Consider the following 20,589-nt stretch of genomic DNA (forward strand, 5'->3'; position numbering starts at 1 on the left):
CAAACAATAATTGCATTTTATTCTCAATGTGTAGCAGGTCACAGCATCACACTGATGCAAAAAGAAAAAGAAAATACATTTAGCATTTTGTGTTTTTGAACGATATGAAGATATGTACCATAAAAATGTAAAAATATATAATTATAACAAACCTTTTTTGGACTTTTTACTAAACTACACTCAGAATCAAAGACAGAAACTATATTTTCAAACAAGGTACAAATGCCAATATTACAACATTGTATTACACATTGAGGTAACAGTTCTAACCACTTCCCTGGATTGTTCTCATTTTTGGTTTATGTACATCATGATTACTGATGAATTCACAGTTTTGAAACATTTGATGTGTAAACACTCTCCTTAAGTTATCTCCCCTCGGACTCTATTTTATTCTCACTTTGCTTGCATTCCAGCCGCTCGTTAGCAGGGCCCATGGAGACAACACGTCTGGACTCGGGGTCATATGTGTAGTAGATGTTTTGCTTTAAAATGTGCACAAATCCTGTGGGAGAATCAAAAGCCCATATTGTAAAAGAAATATTTTGCGTTTTTTAATTTGCCATACAATAAAGCATTTTATAACCTTCCACAATATAAACCGCAATGGCTTCTGTGTCATCAGCAATGGTCATCTTGGTTATTGTAATTTGGATGGGAAATAGAGAATCCGTTGACAGACAGTAATTGTGCTTTGCTCACACAGGAAATGTGTAAGTTGTCATTACATCAAAACCTGAGAAGCAAGAAGTCAGGTCTGGTCTAGTCTGCTCTACTCTACACACAAAAGCGTTAATCACTGCAGTGTGGGAACCTTTCAACACCATCAAAGAACTGCTGCATATTTCTTAAAGTTATAATATTTAATGGGACTGAGGAGTTACCGAGTAGCTCAGTGTGGAACTGTGACTGTAATGTTTAAGCTGGTTTGCACTAAATGGCTAAACGGCACTTATCTACCTTATTGGTACCCAAAGCACTTTAGAGAGCTTCTCATTCACCGATTGACACTCGGGATCACACATACACTCACACACCGATGCGGAGCTGCAGCTCGCAACAACTGCAGGATTGGTGGACGACCGCTCTACCTTCCTGCGCTTTTATGATTTTATGACATGTACCCAGACTACTGATAGCTACTGTATGTTGTATTCAAGAGTCATAGAAAAAAGTACAGCCTAGACTTTTTTTGGCCTACAGAAAACATCACAAAAAATTGATGAAGAAACAAGAAACAGAAAATCAGAGTTGCAAAGCTTCTGCAAATCAATATTTATTAAAATCACTCCACTTCACTGTATGCAGATACAAAGTGAAACTGAACTAGAGTAAATGTCCTTTTCTAGCGATAATAAAATATATTTCCCTTAGATGCTCATGTAAAACACAAGTCGTCAACCAAAACATTTCTGAATCTTTAGAAATAAATAAAACAAGCTGGAAGGATAAGCTGTGGGAAGTGTTTTGGGGGCATAATTAATTAAAAACAGTTTTTTAAAGTTCAGTGTATATTTTATAGGCCTCTAATTAGCATGCTACTGCTGTGTAAATAACACTAGTTATTTATTACTAATAAATATTAAATATATATATATATATATATATATATATATATATATATATATATATATATATATATATATATATATATATATATATATATATATATATATATATATATATACTATTGTGGCAGTGGATTATTGTTGAGCTGATTATGGTTAACTCCACTGAGTTAGTTGCAGTCTCTCTCAAGGCCATATTTATTAGAATATTTATTGTGACAATAGACCTTTTTCACTCTTCCACATTTCTAAACTGGAAGCTGCCAAAATCGAGCTGCTTAACTTCCGGTGTAAGTTATTACAGACGGATAATGGCAGATCTAGAAATTGGAGCTTTTCGACTGTAGCGGAATGTTTGTGATTGGTGCAAAAACATCTATTGTCATTTGCCTCATTTATATAAATTCACAACTTAAAAGAAAAAGGGTGCTGGCAAGACATTATAATGTTTAATAAGAAAACAGATGACAAAAAAAAAATAATTTCAAATAGATGCAGGTTTATTGTATTTTTATTCCAGGCAACAATGTATGTTGATTTCTGATCATCATGTGCAATGGCTAAACAAACAGTAACAGGTCAAAAATTATGCTGAACTCCAATATTTATATTATTCTTACAAGTTGTTTTTTTTGTTTTGTTTGAACATTGATATAGATGCTGGCTTATTGTGTTTATTACCGTAAGTAACATTATAATTTATTATCTGTTGATCTTTTTTATCTTTTATCTTTACATTATTATTCTATTAGTCTATTGTTTTGGGTTGTAAGAATGTTTGTTGCCGTGTTCACTTGAGTTGTGTTCTTGCTTAGGAAATTAAGTCAAATAAAAGAAACTTTCAATTTCTGTTTTCTTTCTAGATGTATAGAGAATAGTTGTTTTCCTTGTTTTATAAATTCTTTTTATCAGTTTAACTTGCTTGAGTGGCTCAACTTAAGATGTTTCATTTTATTATGAGAGGTTATCATGACTGTAGCCTCATGAAGTGAGTGAGTGACCAGAAGCTTTAAGTGGGCCAATCAGAATATAACGGAAAAAATAGACTTGTTAAGAGACTTGCACCTGCTGACCCAACCTAACAGCTGCAGCTCAGGTCAGTTTTCCAACCACCAAAACCTAATAATCAAATGGCTTCAAGCTCCTGACTGGACTGGCTCTTATAATGGACACAGACGATTCATAATGTCCACGAACAGGGGTCCAGGCTACAGTGCGTGGTTACAGAAAAGAAGAGAGAGCAACACGTCCTCTAACCTAAATGATCACATGCAGTTGGTCTTTGGTTCCTACCTACTGATATGAGCTGGTGAAGCATCTCCTGAAATAGTGCCACCATAGAAACCATGTGGGCTACTTTATCTTTGAAAAACTTCATCCAAGTAGGAAGGTACGCTGTCAGGCCACAGGCTGCTAATCAGGGTGATTCGAGTTTTATCAAACTTAGGGCGTCTGCGCCACATAGACCTGAAGATAAAGACCAATGCTGTTAAGTCAAACGCTGTTTTAATTATTTATTTTTCCATTATCATCAAATCATAAAACACCATTCGGGAATCACGTCTTAATGTCATCCCTCATGTTGAAGTCATGGCATTCACATTTAGTCATTTGGTCTTGTTTATCAGACCTTCAGTGTTTGTTCTTCCAAATGACACAAGAACTGTGTTCATCTTATTTGATCCTCCTCATCTGAACTCACAAGGCAAACTTGGGAACCTAAGCACCCACAACCTGAAACCTGGGCATCATCTTTACAGTAGATACCCCAAACAGTTCAGTCCTGTTTTTAAACCTCAGAAATATTACTAAACTTCAAACATTCCTTTCTGTGACCTTGAAAAAGTGGTACATGCTCTTATAACCTCTTTTCTAGATTACTGCCACTCTCTCAGCTGTAAGCTCATTAAATCCACTGATCCCCAACTTGTTCCAAAAACTGATGAACCGATAAGGCCTGTGCTCCTTTGCCTCCGTTTTTAGTATATCATTTCCGTATTGGGAGGGTTGCAGTGGGAAGGGTATCCTGCATAAAAACTCATCCCAAATCAATGTGCAGACGACCTTCCTCTGCGGTGACCCCTGAAGTGATAAGCCGAAAGCCGTTGATCTTTGCACCAGATTTACAAGTCTAATAGTAGCTGAATCTAAACTTATTACCTTTAGTTCGTTTTTTGTGTGTATCTGTTGGCTGTTATTATTATTAGTAATATTGTCGTTGTTCAGTATATGATTTCACTGACAATGAACAAATTTCAGCAGTATAATAATGACACATTAGAAAAGAGGATGTTGTGGTTTTTAGCTCTATATCCTGGTGTTGCACATCACTGCACAACCTTGTTTTTCTCACAAACTTCAGTCAAAGATTTTTTTATTTTTTTATTTTGAAGCCAGCAGCTTATACATTGTTTCTCACGGTTCAGTCAGTCGGGCCTTTCATTATTCAGTTTCTCTGCTCTGAAAGGGAAGAGCAATGTTTCCAATCAAACCATTACTTATTAAGAACCTATAAATCTGGCTAAATTCTTCAAAAAGATGTTGGACATCTTTAATATTGTGGAAGTATGCAGGACACATGACGGTTCCAGTGTTCAGATGTGCACCTTTTGTGCTGAGCCTATTAAACCATTTCATTTATTATACACCACTCTGTGCTTGAGTCCAAAATTTATACAAAACATGATGAAGAGTTATTGTACACAGATTCTGATACCATAATTTCCTCTGACTACAATGATCCTCCAACTTTATATTTAATGCCACCAAAGACTGTCACATTTCATTTCAAACCAAACATTCATGGTTTCCAGAGAATGGATCCTGATGAATTTGCTGATCTTCTGGCTTTTTTTATTATTACAGTCTCATTTTTGCTTTTCGAACAAAATACCATCCCCATGGTTTTTAATAGCACTTCTTTCTGATCCTTTCAAACCTGTAGGTAGCTGAGGGTCCTCTTCTTCCAGTGAATTTTGTCTCCAAATCGCTCCACGTCTGACAGACCACAGCGTGGCTTCCTCATTACTGCAAAAGTCTCTCTGGTCAGCTCTCCGCTCTCGGGTGAACCAAAGAAGCGCTGCATCCGGACGTCTGGACAACAGAGTCCAGTGGTCCAATCGGCATCTTCCCCCGTGTCTTCACTCCTCTTCTGTCTCTCTGACTTTGACTGGTAGACGTAGAATTTACGTAAATATTCCTGAGAAGATAAATCCGTGAGTACGTAAAAGCTGTGTATTACCATAGTCCACTGATACATGAATGTGTGCTGAGGTTTGACACTTTACCTCTCAACTAGAAAAAAATTACCACAAGCTGACACAAACGGTTAGAAAACAATTTGCAGAAGATAAATGTCTTATCTATTGAGGAGCAATGGAAATGTTCAAATGCTCATGAAAAGACTTTACAGTGAACATTCCAAACATTTTCTTAGACCTTTAATAATACGGTGCAGAAACATTGTTTACTCGTGAACAGTAATTGTGGGGATTGACAACAGCCACGCAAGACCTCAATGTTCAGTAGCTAATGACTTAAAAGGGTCACTGCAGTGTGAATCCAGTTAATAAAGGTGTTTACTTTTCATGCAAATGGTACTAATAGGATGCAGTTTTTGCAGAAATGCCTAGTTGTCTAATTATGTCTTTTCTTTTGGGTCATTTAATACATTATTTGTTTATATGACATAGACTTTATTTGTAGGGAAGAGCGCTCTGCTTGTTGTTGGAACCTTCTCCTCTCTCAGGTTGAAGAATTTCTTCAGGTAGTTACATAGGGAAAAGATTTAAATCAGATTAACATCAAGCAACCAAAGTTCATGTGTCTTTAACATCACAGCATGCAGAATCTAAAAAATAGTTTAGTTACATCATACATTAAACATTACATAAAGGTAAAATAAAACATTAAAGTGCAAGTGAAGTATATGTACCTCTGCAAAATGTTCATCTTGCACAGTAACCTGTGATATTGGCAACCAGTGAACTGTGACTGCCAGGCTCAGTAGAACATTCAGAATCAAGGTCTTGATGTTTCCTTGTTGGGTACAACTTGTTTTTCTGCGCTGGCGGCAGCTGTTATATAGGCTGCACACCAGGTGTGGTGAGCAACCAATTTTTTGAGTAAGATTCAGAAAGAATTCCTTTTATGGAGAATATAGGAAGGCAGGTTGTCATTGCTCATCCAACATAAGAGATTCCCAAAACATTCTGGGTTTGTTACATGTAAGAACTAATGCTAAAAAAGTAGATTTTTGGTAAAAAAAATGAATTAATCTAACATTATAGAACATATCCTTCTAAATGTGCTAAAGAAACCACTCTTATTGCCCCATGCTAAAACTAGTACACGTTGTTATATCAGAGTTCTTGATCCATTTGTGGATACAGGCATTTATTAAAAGTTCAAAAACAATATACTTTTACTGCCTTTTCATTTTGTTTTTTTATGCCAGCACCTATTTTTCACTATTTACAATTAATTTAAGATGACAAACAAAAAGAGCCACTAAAGTCAGTGTACCAGATTCAAAAATATAATATTTTTGCAGAGGGAACACATGCTAATACTTATTATATTATTGCAATCAACATTGCCTCATTTTTAAACATTTACATTATGAATCACACAACCAGTAACTTTAGCAGTATCTTCATTACAGTACTACTTTCAGTATTTAACATGTTGTTAAGGGCACTCTTGTAAATCAACAATCAAGCTTTACAAATATAGTCAGCAATCAAATCATGAACTGGCAGTCAATATTTTTTGTACGAGTTAATTGTGGGAAAATAGTAATATATATTTTTTTATTATTCTACAAATCTATTTGACTGTAGCATCCAATGACTGAAAACCCTGTAGTCATTTTATTGCACTACATATATATTTTGAATTGTTTTTTTTGTCAGTAATATCTTATGATCATACATACCCACTTTGTACATCATTGCTGATGCAAAGCCACATTTTGGTCAATGTTAGCTAATTGTGGACACTGAGAAGAAGAGTAATAATATTGTTGCACAATGGATTGCCTCAGGTATATTATGCAAGACCAGTAAATGCATAGACTGGGTTGCACTTAAGGAAGCAACAATCCCTTTTTTTAAATCACAAAAAAAATATTAAATGTTAAATAAATTTTATTCTCAAACAATCAGTGAGCAACAGGTCACTTTATCACACTGATGCCAAGAAAAAGATAGATAAAAAGAAAAAAACGTTTTCATTTTGCGGTAATGTAGGCATGTATATACAAAGTTATGTTATTGTTCTTAGATTGTTTTAAATGTAACAAAAAGAACTATCGCAGCAAAATTTGAATTAAATATGTGAATATAAAACACATTTGTAAAAACGTAAATCATAAAATCTATACTTAGTACTCTATACATGGTACAAATGCCAATATTACAACATTGTATTACACACTGAAAAAACGCTTTTAACCACTTCCCTGGATTTTTCATCAGTTCCCATTTTTGGTTTATGTACACAACGATTACTGCTGATTTCCCAGTTTTGTAACATTTGATGTGTACACAGTCGTAGTAGATACACTGTTTTCCTTCATTTATCTCCCCTCGGTGTCTATTTTATTCTCACTTTTCTTGCATTCCAGTAGCTCATTAGCAGGGCCCATGGAGACAACACGTCTGGACTTGGAGTCATATGTGTAGTGGATGTTTCCCTTGAAGAAGTGCACAAATCCTGTGGGTAAATCAAGAGCCCTTATTGTAATAGGAAGATATATATATATATTTGTCATATAATATACAGCATTTTTATAGGCTCATATTATAGTGGTTCAGAATTATTGGGTTATTGAGAGACTAGTATGGATGACTGATGTATACAAGTAATATTTGATAGCACAAACAATAAAGATATATCACAAAGCAATGTGAAATGTAGTGTAGACCTATTTTATTTTATTATTTAATATGTAATACTGGTTAATAAAAACTGAAGGTAGAAAAATAACCTTGATAGAAATGAGCTGCATCGACTGGACTTGGAATCCCTGGCCACTCCCGCTCCATGAGTGCCGGTGATCCCTCCATCCTCTTCTGCTGCTCATTGTACCTAAAAGGTATACACAAAGAGAACATGTGAGGCTTTGTGTCCGTTTCATTGCTCTTAAGGCTACTGACTGTTAGCAACCTGTATTCATTAACAACGTGACCTGCAAAGTGACGTAACAACTTCTCAGGGCATGCTGAAGATCTGTGAAATAAATGCCTGTGAAAAAGAGAACCCCTTGTGTCCGGGATTGACTGGAGGGGGGTTACAGTGAGAATTCACGCTGCTCGACATGAGGTGAACAGACGATAAACACCTGCTGCAGATGAAGCTGCAAGCAACGTTCAAGGCACTCTAGCATCAAGCAGATAAGACTGGGGATACACTGATTACCTGAACAAGTGGGAGGAAAAGACTCAAGCCAATAATAAGAACCATTAAAAACAAGTCAACTGTTATTAAATGGTTAAAGAAAGTTTTGGTGTTATGTGCATGTTCTAAGTTTAAGTCACTGTTGATTACATCTTAGTCTCAGGTTTTAAGAAAGCTGCAACGACTATTTAAGGAACAGCATATATTTACTAACTGTTGATACAGTTGTTAAAGTTAAAGTTAAAACAAGTTCATCTGAATTATAGTATGGTTTTTGATACTAATTAGATTATCGTACGGTATTGTTGGTTAAATGGAATAATTTAGGTCCTAAAGATTAAAGGTCTTGAACTCCTAAATGACTGTGGTGAAAACCAAAGAATCCTTACCAAGCTTCCTGATTGGTTAGTAGCCAGATGGAACAGGAACGCTGTTGAAATTGAAGAAGCAAGCCAAATGTCCCAAGTTTTTAACAGCTTGTTGACTTTCTTACGTTAGAAGCTAAGATAGCTTGTAATCCAGTGACTTCACTTTACATTGTGAAGGCCAGTGATGGTGAGAAGCCAAGGATAGCAAAACCTTGAAGTGTTGGTACATGTCTACTAGTAAACAGCACAGAAGAAAACCTGGAAGTGAAAGGTTGAAACTGCTGCAGGTTTTTGTCAAGTTTGTGCAATAGAAACAATTGTGTTTTGAAACCAGGACGCCATTCAAAGTGCTGTGAGCAGAGGAGCGTCTGTGAGGCATGTTACGGGAAACAGCTAATATGCCTACGTGAAGACAGAACCACAAAGGATGGAAGGAAAGAAGAGCAGATTGGGAATCGAACATACAGCAGGAAACGTCAAAGAAAATGAAAGGTCAGGGAAGTAACACAATATGAACAGAACAACAAAATTCAAATAAAGCAACATCACAATAGATCTAAGACATTAGCTGTATATGCACGTCCACAGATGTTCCAGTGTGGCTTTCTACCATAAGTAACCCAGATAATGAACTTGTTATGTAAGTATGCTTTGCTGGACAACCAAAGTGACACTATGTTCATCTTACAAAAAAGGGCAGGAACGCTCAACAAACCAAGAGAACCTGTGCAACAAACATTTCCACAATCATTCCAGGTCAAAGGTTAAAGGGGCTACAATTTAGAGGGTTTTATACATCAAAGAAAATCCTTCTTCCAACAACTTATTCCAGAGAGTTTATTCCTGCTATTCTAAGTCACATTCCTACACAAAAGACAGAGAAAGCTTGGCCTCGCTTGGAACACCTTGCTGTAGAGATTGGGATGTTGGCCTACTACCCTACTACCCAGTGACTTTGTAGCAGGTAAGGACAACGAACCATTTTCTCAAAGAAAAAACTTTTGCAGGAGCAAAATCGGTCATGTCACCCCTTGTATTGATTATGGCGATGCAAATGGAGGCACAGCCACAGGATTGTCGTGAAGCAGGTGACACCTCAGTTGCGGCCACCTACTAATCCACAAATGAAGTGCGATATATTTGCGGCACAAAAGTCAAAGAAGTAGTCACTTCATTGAAAGAACTGTAGAGGATACTCAACTTTCTCAACAAACTCCATGTGGCCTATTAATAATGGAGGAAGGGGTGAAAATCAGTGCAGATAGTCACTTTGAAATGCCGTTGCTGTTTAAAACAAATATGCCAAGTCTGCCAGATAATCTGAAGTGTGCTTATCATCGTCTCAGATGTTTTCTCAGAAAAAGATTTGAGAACGACAAACAATATGATAAAGACTATGCAACCTTCATAAATGGAATAATAACTCACAGAGAAGGTTCCAGAAGATGAAATCAATAAGACTCCTGGTTTGTACATCCCTCACTATGGGGTGTATCACCCACAGAAAGCTGGAGGTTGTGTTAGATTGCTCAGCGAAGTGAAGGAGTGTCATTGAATGACCATCTGTTTACTGGCCAAGTAAGCAGCACCAAGAGGTGCTTGCATCAGTTCCGAAGGAGGATTGTGCAGGAACACGACAAAATCAAGACTGGACTTTAGATGAGAAACAGATCGAAAGAGCTCTAGGTGTCAGATGGTGTGTTGCTTCAGATCAGTTCCAATTCAGGGTAACTCCGAATGAATGCCCACACTCCAGGAGGGGAGTCTTATCGACCGTGGCCTCAATTAATAACTCACTTTGCTTTATAGCACCTTTCATTGTCAATGGAAAGCAGATACTTCAACAAAAGGGTGAAGACAAGATCGGATGGGATAAACCACTCTCTAAGGATCTATGGCCACGATGGGAATACTGCCTTTTGGATCTGCAGAACCTAGCTGATATCATGATTCAGTAATGTTACATTCCAGAAAGTTTTAAGGAAGTTAAGAGTATGAATTACACCACTTCTCAGATGCAAGCAGTGCAGGGTATGGTGAATGCACTTACCTGCGGGCAATTAGCACGTCAATCCACTGTTCTTTGGTTATGGGCACGGACAGGGTTTCACCCCTGAGGATTACCACAGCACACAGACTCGATCTGTCAGCAGCAGTTGTTGCAGTCTGTACAAGTGACCTGCTCAGAAAGGAGCTGGAAGTTCTTTTGGACAGACTCAAAGGTTGTCCCGGGATATTTCAACAATGATGCTAAATGACTTTATATATTTATGGCAAAGCGCATTCGGCGCATCAAACAGAGCACAGATCCACATCAGTGGAATAATGTAACCTCTGCAGATCACGCATCAAGAGGATGAAATCTAAGGAAAAGAGTAGCAAGCTTCACAGACTGATTCCTTTCTTGGATGATACAGTGGCATCCTCAGATTGGGTTCAGAAGCTAATTGGTAATTGATGAATACAGGTTACTAACAGTCAACTATTACCAACAGCGTGACATGCAAATTAACATATTGAAGATCTCTGAAATAATTTCATATGGACAAGAGAACAACTTGTGTCCGTGATTTACTGGAGGGGAGTTTAATCCACACAAATATACTGTGTTTTATAACTAAATTAATTAGATTTTATACTATTGTTAATGTTTTTTCAACCCACCTAGTCTAGATTTTAGTAGTAGTAGTATAAGTATTTTTTCTGTGGTTTATTTTTAGCTAAATTAGCTAAAAATAAATAAATAAATAATAGAAATACTCCAGTAACGTTAAAATACCACAAACTTGTACTGAAATACAATGTACTTAGTAACTTACCACCTCTGTGTAAAGCAGATTGTGTAAAAGAAGATTGTTTATTTTTGATTACAGTTGCCTTAGTTTTACTGGATTATTTTTAACTTTGCTACTCAGTTTCCTGCTTCACAGGAAGCAGATTTAAAAACACATCATATTACCAAGGAAAGCTATTAGCAGAGAACAGCACATTCACTAGTACTTTACAATACTTTTTTGCTCGTTTACCTGGATGAACTCTGAGCCTGCTGTACCAACCTAACACTGCTGCAGCTCAGATCAGTTTTCCATCCACCAAAAACTCATAACCAGTCACCACAAAATAAATGACTTCAATCTCCTGATTAGACTGGCTCCTATAATGGACATTGAAGAGTCATAATGTGTGCTAACAGGGGTCCAGGCTTCAGTGCATGGTTATAGAAAAGCAGAAGAGAGAGCAACATGTCCTCCAGCCTAAATGATCACATGCAGTAGGTCTTTTGTCCCTACATACTGTTATGAGCTGGTGAAGCATCTCAAGAAATAGTGCCACCATGGCAGATCGTGTGTTAGATGTTTATCATGATGGAAAAAAATCATAAACATGCAATTAGGATTATGATACTGTCATTGATTGGATGGCTGGGTAGGGTCACTGAAGTCGCAGTGACCCTGACCCTTAAATGCTGACACCCAAATACAGCAGTTCATCTTTGATTCCAAGTCAAACGCCAGCATTCAGGATAGTGTGACAGGGCATTTGCAGATGCAGCATGTGAAACATGCACATCCACGAAGGCACCAATAATGCTGATTTTTACTGCATATACAAACCCAACAGTGTTCCAACCATTTCGGAAATAGGGTTGAATCTTTCTCCTTTGCCTTAATTACTATGGTTTAATTACTTTCTGATGTATTTAGCCGCTAAAGTTCATCTAACACTAATACGTCACTGTTATGATAATCTGGTGGCACAGACCACATGTGGACTTTATAGGAGGACAAAAATGCATTAGCAGGTCTTATAAAAGGAATAAAGGCAAAAGCCTTTTGAAACTTACGTGTATCATAGAATGTAAAGGTTTGCAAGTAGTATTTCTCCACTGCCATTCTGCACTACAGTTAGATAAGTTCTGATCCATTTAGGATCTTAAATACCTCCAACACTCGTGGCCAGTAAAGAACACAGTGTAGTGATCTTCTCTGAAGTGAAGAGCAGCATCTACAGATTTTATTCTTAGGGGGAAGCCCAACTCCGAGAGGTTTTTAGGAAATCCCTCCTGAATATTTAACTGCCTCAGCGTCCAGTACTGACAACCTGAAACCAAAACAATGATGTCACATATTGACAGGTACTGTACATATATTTCTTTAATACATTGCATATCACACAAGCCAAAGTGCTCTTTACTGTGTCTGTTACTTTACCTTTAAAAAACAAAACGAAATTCTCCTCCGAGTTCTCATAGACAGCATCCAAGTATGAAGGCACGTTTTCTGGCCACAGGCTGCTAATCAAGGTGATTCGCGTTTCATCAAACTTAGGGTGTCTGCGCCACATAAACCTGAAAAGAAAGACTTTTCTTTTTTCACTATCATTGGACCACCAAGACACATGGTGGGAATCACGTCTGACTGTCAGCCTTCATTATGTAGGCATACTGGACAGTTTACGAACCTGTCTTTGAAAAACAGGACCTCCTGTTGCAATGCTGTTACGGCGTCAAAGGACAAATCTGGATCACATTTGTCAGGTGTTCTTGGGGGAGGCTTAGCTGAAAACAGTGAAGCAAAGTTGGGACTGATACCTGCAGGGAAAAAAGGAAGCAGTTTAAGTGACTGAAACAGAGTCTTCTGAGATTTTCTAAAAGAATATATTGTCTACAAATAATCAAACCAATTCAAAGTATGTCATATACCCATGTTATGAACATGTTATTATAAACAAATCAGATTTGGAAAAACCTTGACAGAAACCATTAATTATCTGGTCCAGTTTGGTCTTACCCGCCGCATTTCTAATTCTTGCTTAAAAGTGGATTTTTCCACTTATTCATAAGAATCTATGATTAATCTTCGTGATATAAACTGTGTATTTTGTGATTCATCCATGGATGGATGCAGCTGCTCATCTCTTTAGTACACAGTGATACAATTCTCGATAGTTAGAAAAATGACATATGACTTCACTGTCACTAATGAAAATTCAGCAGTATAATGACACATTATAACTTAGGATGTTGTGGTTTTTAGCTCCATTGTTTGTTCCGTCACTGCTGTGTGAAGAAACAAATATTGGTTTTCCCATGAAAGCAATGCAAAGGCAACAATGAGATTATTTTGATGCTAGAAGCTTTTACATTGTACCTCACTTTGCAGTCAGGCTTTTCATCATGTATTTGTCCGCTTTGGAAAAGAAAGAGCAACGTTTCTAAAAACTATGGTCAGAATTTTAAATTTAGCCTAAACTCACCGTAAAGATGTTGGACGTCTTTAACATCACGGAAGGAGAGCTGCGGCTGGTAATTGGGGGCAAAGTTGTACGCTGGAAACATGACGGCGCCAGGGTCAGATGAGTGGGACAGGCCAAGTGCGTGGCCAAACTCATGGACGGCCACAGCAAACAAGTTGAAACCTAGAGAGAGACCCAAAGACTTAAGGGCAAAGAACAGAATTAGAAATACGTTTCCACTTGGTTCCAGCTTCAAACCACTCCTGCCTCCCAGCACTGTCTACTCTCCACTCACCTGCAGAAGATCACCTGCCAAAGAAAGACCTTCCTGTTCACCCAAGAACCAACTCTGATCCAGTTGCTCCAGCTATCACCACCAAAGCCCTGTTCCTCCTTCCCCTTCACATTTTACCTCCATTAAAACCTTTTTTGGGGCCCAGAAATTAAGATCAATATACAATTATATACATTATATGTTATACCATATGAAACTATGGTGGAAGCTTTTACATTTAAATTTTTTATGAGGTAAACAAAAAGATGTGTTTAATAGAGATGTAAATTGACACAGCGTTTGTTAACCTTTCATTCTTTGTGCTGAGTTGATTAACTCAACAACAATTTTAAACATGTTTCAACGAAGTGAGGTTGAGGCAGATTTGTCTTGCGTTTGGAAAGGGCCCGGCTGTTCTTCCCGTGAACTTCCTTTTTTCTACTTGATCGGTAAGTGTGGGAGATTTTGTCTCCAGTACCAGTATAATTGAAGCTCCAGTCTTCATCTGCATCGAAGTGCACATCACCACCGACACCAGAGCCTGGTAGAAAAGCATGAGCCAGGACTCCTCCCTTGCCATCAAAAGGTGAGCCGTCCTTATGATCTGTAACAAATAATGCAGTTAACTATTATGGTTACTAAATCTATATTGTGCCACGTGTCGGTGCGAGGGTTGCTGTGTAATGCAGTCTGACTGAGGAGATGTCTTTAGAGCTCACCGCCATCATGGAAGGCAATGACGATGTCAGCCTCTTTCCTGTTCCGCTTGCGAAAGTTGAGCAGTGCAACATTGGACCAGAGCTTCCAGGCCTCCCTGAAGACTCTCCGAATCTTTAAGGCTGAGGTGGGAAGGTTGGAGTCAGCTATTCTAATCAACAAATGGACATTAGTTTAGGTTTAGTTTAGACGTAGATAACAGAAAGAAAAGCAGAACAGCAGAAAAAGGACACAAATGTGATTAGAGAGCTGCAGTCTTATACCAATCTCCTTGATAGTACATGTAGCTTATGGGGATTAGAGGGGGATGTGTTGGCTCAAACAATTACCATAAATCGAGTAAGGACAAGTCATATATACGTTTATAAACAAGAGAAATTGATCAAACTTTGCTGATGATACCAAATGATTTATTTTTTCTAAAGTCGATGGTTTTCAATTTATCTTATCATTAACTAGTTTTACTGAGAAACAAATAAGAGACACCTGGGCGACTCACTGGATTACTGCTATATTTCCTGCCCTTTCCTGTAAACATTATAAAATTAGATATGTTTATGTTTAATGAAAGCGTCTTCAGTTAAAACCATCATAAAGTCATAGCCACTATTTCCTCATTAGTATGTATTTAATCAAAGTATGTACAACTGTAAGAGACAATGTCATGTTGGTATCATCAGCAAAGGGACAGGAAGAGACAATTTATAAAGTGATTAAAAATTATTAATATAAATAAGAAGTTATAAATGTCCTAAAATAGATGTTTTGAGGTATCCCACAGGTTATATGACCTGAAAGTCCGACCATATTTCTTTCTTTCATATTGCTTATTAATAATCCTTTTACAGTGGAAGTATTAAAAAAACATTTTTATAATTTAACTAACAGACATCATGATCAACAGTGTCAAACGCTTTAGACAAATTTAAAAAATGTGATTTTTTTTTTTTTGAAAAATAATTTCTTGCTCCCTAAATTCATGTAAAAAATATTACTGTAAACAATTATTGTGACTAGTTTGAACTAATCTGATTTGAGTCAGATGATTTAAGATGTTAGTCTGACCTCTGCAGTGATAGTAACAGTGACTGGAGAAATTACCAAGATATTTTGTCCACAGGCACCTGTGGTGATCTTCAGACGTTTCATACAGTGCAACAAGAAGGTCAAGGTCCTTATAAAGACGGACACAACATTTCATCCAAACATTAATGGTTTCCAGAGAATGGATCCTCATGGATTTGCTGATGTCCTGGCTTTTTTCTATTACAGGTATGAGGCTCACTTTTGCATTTTTCATTGATATATGTTGAGAACTATTTGACCTAGGGCCATTGAAATAATTTCAGACATTCCTGTCATCCTCTGGATGAATTATAATAACTGTAATAATCCCTTCATGGCACAATCAGTCCAGCATTTTGTTCAGAACCAAATACCTGATTTTGCAGGCTACATGAGACTAATTTCCATTAGTCTCAGATGTACTTTGTGCTTAATGTTGGAAATATTAGCACACATTAAACTAAGATGGTTGGCATGCAAAAATGTTATTAATGTCACTGTTAACCTGGTAGCATGCCAACATTTAAAGTTTGTGATTAAGCCTGATGAGACATGTTTGCTTTTCGAACAAAATACCATCACCATGGTTTTAATAGTACTGCTTTCTGATTCTTTCAAACCTGTAGCTGAGGGTCCTCTTCTTCCAGCGAATTTTGTCTCCAAATTGCTCCACGTCTGACAGACCACAGCGTGGCTTCCTCATTACTGCAAAAGTCTCTCTGGTCAGCTCTCCGCTCTGGGGTAAACCAAAGAAGCGCTGCATTGTCTGGACCTTGTCACAGAGTCCAGAGGTCCAATCGGCATCTTCCCCCGTGTCTTCACTCCTCTTCTGTCTCTCTGACTTTGACTGGTAGCCATAGAATTTACGTAAATATTCCTGAGAAGATAAATCTGTGAGTATGTAAAAGCTGTGTATTACCATAGTCCACTGATACATGAATGTGTGCTGAGGTTTGACACTTTACCTCTCAACTAGAAAAAAAATACCACAAGCTGACGCAAAGAGTTAGAAAACAATTTGCAGAAGATAAATGTCTTATCTATTGAGGAGCAATGGAAATGTTCAAATGCTCATGAAAAGACTTTACAGTGAACATTCCAAACATTTTCTTAGACCTTTAATAATACGGTGCAGAAATATTGTTTACTCGTGAACAGTAATTGTGGGGATTGACAACAACCACGCAAGACCTCAATGTTCAGTAGCTACTGACTTAAAGGGTCACTGCAGTGTGATCTATTAAGTCAGTAATGTCTTATCAGCATGTTAAAAATGCTGATAAGACATTCCATGATGACACTTTGACTTTAGGTTTTGACAGCCATTACAGTAAATATGTCAACTTGACAGATGTTAGCACTAACAGTAACTGTGTGTAGATGTGGTTACCTGGCTATTTCAGCTGCTTTTATCAGCTGATTCACCTGTCTGTTAGAACAAGACAATGCAGGTTCTGTAGACTTTACTGTTACTGCCCTTTTAAGAAATGAGTCTAGTCAGACTGATAGTGGAGCCAAGTGGCAAACATTCAAAAGGATCATTATCAGTCCCTCACTTCTGGCTCCAGGTGATGTTCCACACCGGCAGATTTAGCAGAAATGAATTAGTTATCTGTTTAGGTTTTGACCTGAAGATGTCTCTCTGTTATCTGTTCTTTCATCACATGACCTAGACTTTATTGAAGCAAACAAATACATGGCAGTCAATGTGTAACATGCTGGTCTTATTTTAATGGCTGCATTGTACGATTTTGTCAGCACATTAAAAAACAACTAATGCTGAGGATACATGCCCTTGAACTTGAACGTCACTTTTGAAAATGTAAAATCATGATTTCACCAATTACAATATATAGTATAACATAAACAAAAACCACAACAACAGTAATATTAAAGAAGAAGACCTGTTAGCTATGCCTCAAGGGAAATACACGTGCAGCCACGAATAAAACAGAACAATCCTTTACAATAATTCTACAACAATTTCATATTTCATAAATCTGTAAATCTGTGTAAAATGATCACTCGATCCATCTACTAATTTTTTTTTTTGGAAATACAAACTCAGATTCTATCAGTAGGTGAACACTAAGGTAATTTACGAAACTTTAAGGGGAATGCAGCACTTACTGTAACTTGAAAGTCTAATGACTGCTAGGTCTGCACAGAGCTCCACTCAGGTTAAGGCTTGAGGCTATAATGCTGATAATAAAGCGATGCCATAGCACAGAGGACTGTAAATGTAGAGATAAAGGTTTCATACTCTTTTAGGGGTCATATCCCATGGATAAAAGGATAAATACCTTGGCAAACTCCTGGTCAGCATCAGATAGTCCAGTGCGGGCTTGTGTACGCCGGTCTAGGGTTTGGAGAGGTAAAGCCAGCACAAGATTGTGGCCAGTTGTTAGAAGAGTCAGAAGACTCAGGCAAAGCATCTTTGTGTTTGACAGGCAGGAGTCCAAGCAAGTCAGCCTATGGTTGAGATTTGCAGCTGTTGATGCACGGAGCTGTACACAAATCGGTGGGGACCACCTGTTAATTATACAAGAGAGCTCATGCCCCGACAAGAACAGCACAGTCGCGCCACACAAAACTGGGTCTTCTTCAATGTCTCTTTAAAGAAACACCGGGCCCCCTTATTAATAATGCTTGTCAGTGTTGAAAATAAGTCCTAACTGGCTCAAAACTTTTAAGAACACATTTTGGTTCTACATTTCAATTTAGGGGTAAAATGATTTGATCAACAATTATACTGTCGTGGAGAAAACTGCATCTATGTGCTGCAGGGTTCATGGTAACTGCAGAGAGGCTTTATGCTGCCGGTGATAAGTGTCAACCAAACCATCATGCACATGGGAGGTCTAATTTATAGAATAGTCCAAAGATGACACTAAAAATTCTCTTGAAGGCAAATACCTCCACGTTACTGTTATGCAGACAACACTTCGTTTTTCACACTTGCGTGAATTGCAAAATACATTGAATCACATCGCAAACACAATGTACTGTGATGAAACTACCGTGGTTAGGTTGACAATGGAGTGTGCATGCACACACACACACGCACAGACACACACTGCCAAATGACTATATGTAAATAGTCTTTACGTTTAATTAACTGTCTGCAGAGCAAAACAGTTGATTTACGTTGTGGCATCTTTTCTTTCTTTCTTTCTTTTTTTAATGATACTGGTATTGGGGAAAAGACAATAAATCAAATAAACTAATTATCTAAATTCAGTCGCTAAAATGTAAAAAAATATAATTAATGACTGATGTGAAGAGAGATGTAGGTCATGATAGTGAAACACCCCAGACGGTGAAAATCAAATATAGATGAATGTGTGTTTTGGTGCTGTGTATGACCTGAAGGCTCAGCATGTACAGGAACATTTCTGACTGGATGAAAACTATATAATAGGGCTGATCTAGCTATTTAAACATTGGCAGTACATTCACATGCTGGCCCAAGTGAAATAATGCAAGGGTTGTAAGAGTTCACACAGCTCCCTCTGGAGACACAACAGCATCAGTGTAATATAGGAACTTCATAGTCCATAATGAAAAGTGCATGTTACACGTGAGCTAAAATAGCTTGGATCCTTATTTACACAAACGTCTGCATTAGTGCAACCAGCCAGATCGGCGGAACCTAGACTAACCTAGACCAAACCAGAACAGGACATTTTTATACAATAAGAACTGCCTAACACAGCTGTGTTAGCAGCAACCTGGGCATTCCCAGCATTAGTCAGCAGAGCACTGGCAAAGCACCAGCCACACTACATCGTCATGCAGCTGTTACATCCAACCGGACCAGGACAATACCCTCAACACCTCAGGGCAGATCAATCAGCAGTGTTACAAGACTGAGTCACAGCAAGTGGAAACGCAGGGAAAAACCTGCTCATTAGGACTAGTGCTTCTACACACAGCTTCACGCGGATTCATCATGTCTTTCCACTGCCCCTCCAAGCAAAGCCTTAAAGGCTTAGGTTTTAGACAGGTTTCTGGCATAAGAAGTCAAGGTTGAAAACTGTGCATCATATTCAAGTGTTGCGAAAGTGACAAGAGCATTAGTTTTTCCATTTCTAAAATGTTTGTCTTGCTGTTAGTGTGTAGGTCCACCAGTAAGTGCTTTTATTGATTTTAAATTCAAAAGCCACAAGGGGCAAGCGAGAGGACAAGAAGTCTGACCTAGTGCAAACTATAGAGCACAGAAATACAAGAACACGTCATGCAAGGAGACTGAAACACAGTTATAATAACAGTCTTCTTAGGGCCAGTGGGGAGCAGTGTATTGATCCTGTAATTCCAAACCTGTCTCTTTATGCACTTTTGAATAGTAAACTTTAACGACTTTCCATTTATTTCCAGTTCTGATAGCTGCTTTAGAAATCATCATCAGACTTTAGGCAATTTAAGGCATTTTTAGTTTGGTGTTGCTATCAAAAGTTTTCTGTAAACATTTAAAACACTGGTCCCAGGCTGGTAGATACAGTATGACATGTTCTTTTTTGTGTTTTAGACAGTTGATGGTTGTGATTATAATGCTATTACCAATACTTAGTTCATGATGAAAATGTGAATTGTGTTATGTGTGCAACTTTCTCAATGTTTAACTTCTCACGTCGCTTTCAACACACAACTTTCCTCAACCTCTGCATGTGGGTTGCACACTGTGGCATTGATGTATGTGAGTGTGAGATTTGGTCACGTTATGCCACAAAAAGCTCTATAACTATAATTCTAACAACCCTTCCACCTAATGCTGTTCTTTTTACAATACATTAACTGCAAAGCTTTCTCCCGGGGGAGTCAAATCCAGTGTACCATCTAGTTCAAACGCATTATAAGCATCTTTGTCCACGTTTCAAAGAAGTTATGGAAATGTGTTAGTGCAGTGAGTTTGTGTGACAGCAAATGACTGGCACACCTTGAAGCTCTGAGTTATTTCAAAACA

At 37.7% G+C, this 20,589-nt stretch overlaps 1 protein-coding gene across 1 annotated transcript; it reads right to left on the reverse strand.

The window, feature by feature from the left end:
* Positions 1 to 6,697: 6,697 nt before the first annotated feature.
* LOC137109251 (collagenase 3-like) lies at positions 6,698 to 20,583 on the reverse strand. The gene is made up of 10 exons (XM_067494841.1): positions 17,930 to 20,583; positions 16,247 to 16,503; positions 14,564 to 14,712; positions 14,323 to 14,448; positions 13,592 to 13,753; positions 12,797 to 12,926; positions 12,547 to 12,683; positions 12,277 to 12,436; positions 7,558 to 7,658; positions 6,698 to 7,283 (listed from the first exon to the last, which is right to left on the reverse strand). The coding sequence occupies exons 1-10, from the start codon at positions 18,059 to 18,061 to the stop codon at positions 7,147 to 7,149; spliced, it is 1,491 nt and encodes a 496-aa protein (XP_067350942.1). The 5' UTR covers positions 18,062 to 20,583; the 3' UTR covers positions 6,698 to 7,146.
* Between the last annotated feature and the right edge of the window lie 6 nt (positions 20,584 to 20,589).

This window comes from Channa argus, chromosome 24, assembly GCF_033026475.1.
Source record: "Channa argus isolate prfri chromosome 24, Channa argus male v1.0, whole genome shotgun sequence".
Taxonomy (NCBI): domain Eukaryota; kingdom Metazoa; phylum Chordata; class Actinopteri; order Anabantiformes; family Channidae; genus Channa; species Channa argus.

Bases quoted from the DNA above. Each gene is read 5' to 3' on its own strand.
- LOC137109251 (XM_067494841.1), bottom strand. From the start codon at position 18,061: ATGCTTTGCCTGAGTCTTCTGACTCTTCTAACAACTGGCCACAATCTT. The intron at 16,504-17,929 runs GTATTTATCCTT...TTATCTTCTCAG, and splicing joins CTGACCAGGAGTTTGCCAAG to GAATATTTACGTAAATTCTA. The intron at 7,284-7,557 runs GTTATTTTTCTA...ATTTACCCACAG, and splicing joins TGCAGCTCATTTCTATCAAG to GATTTGTGCACTTCTTCAAG.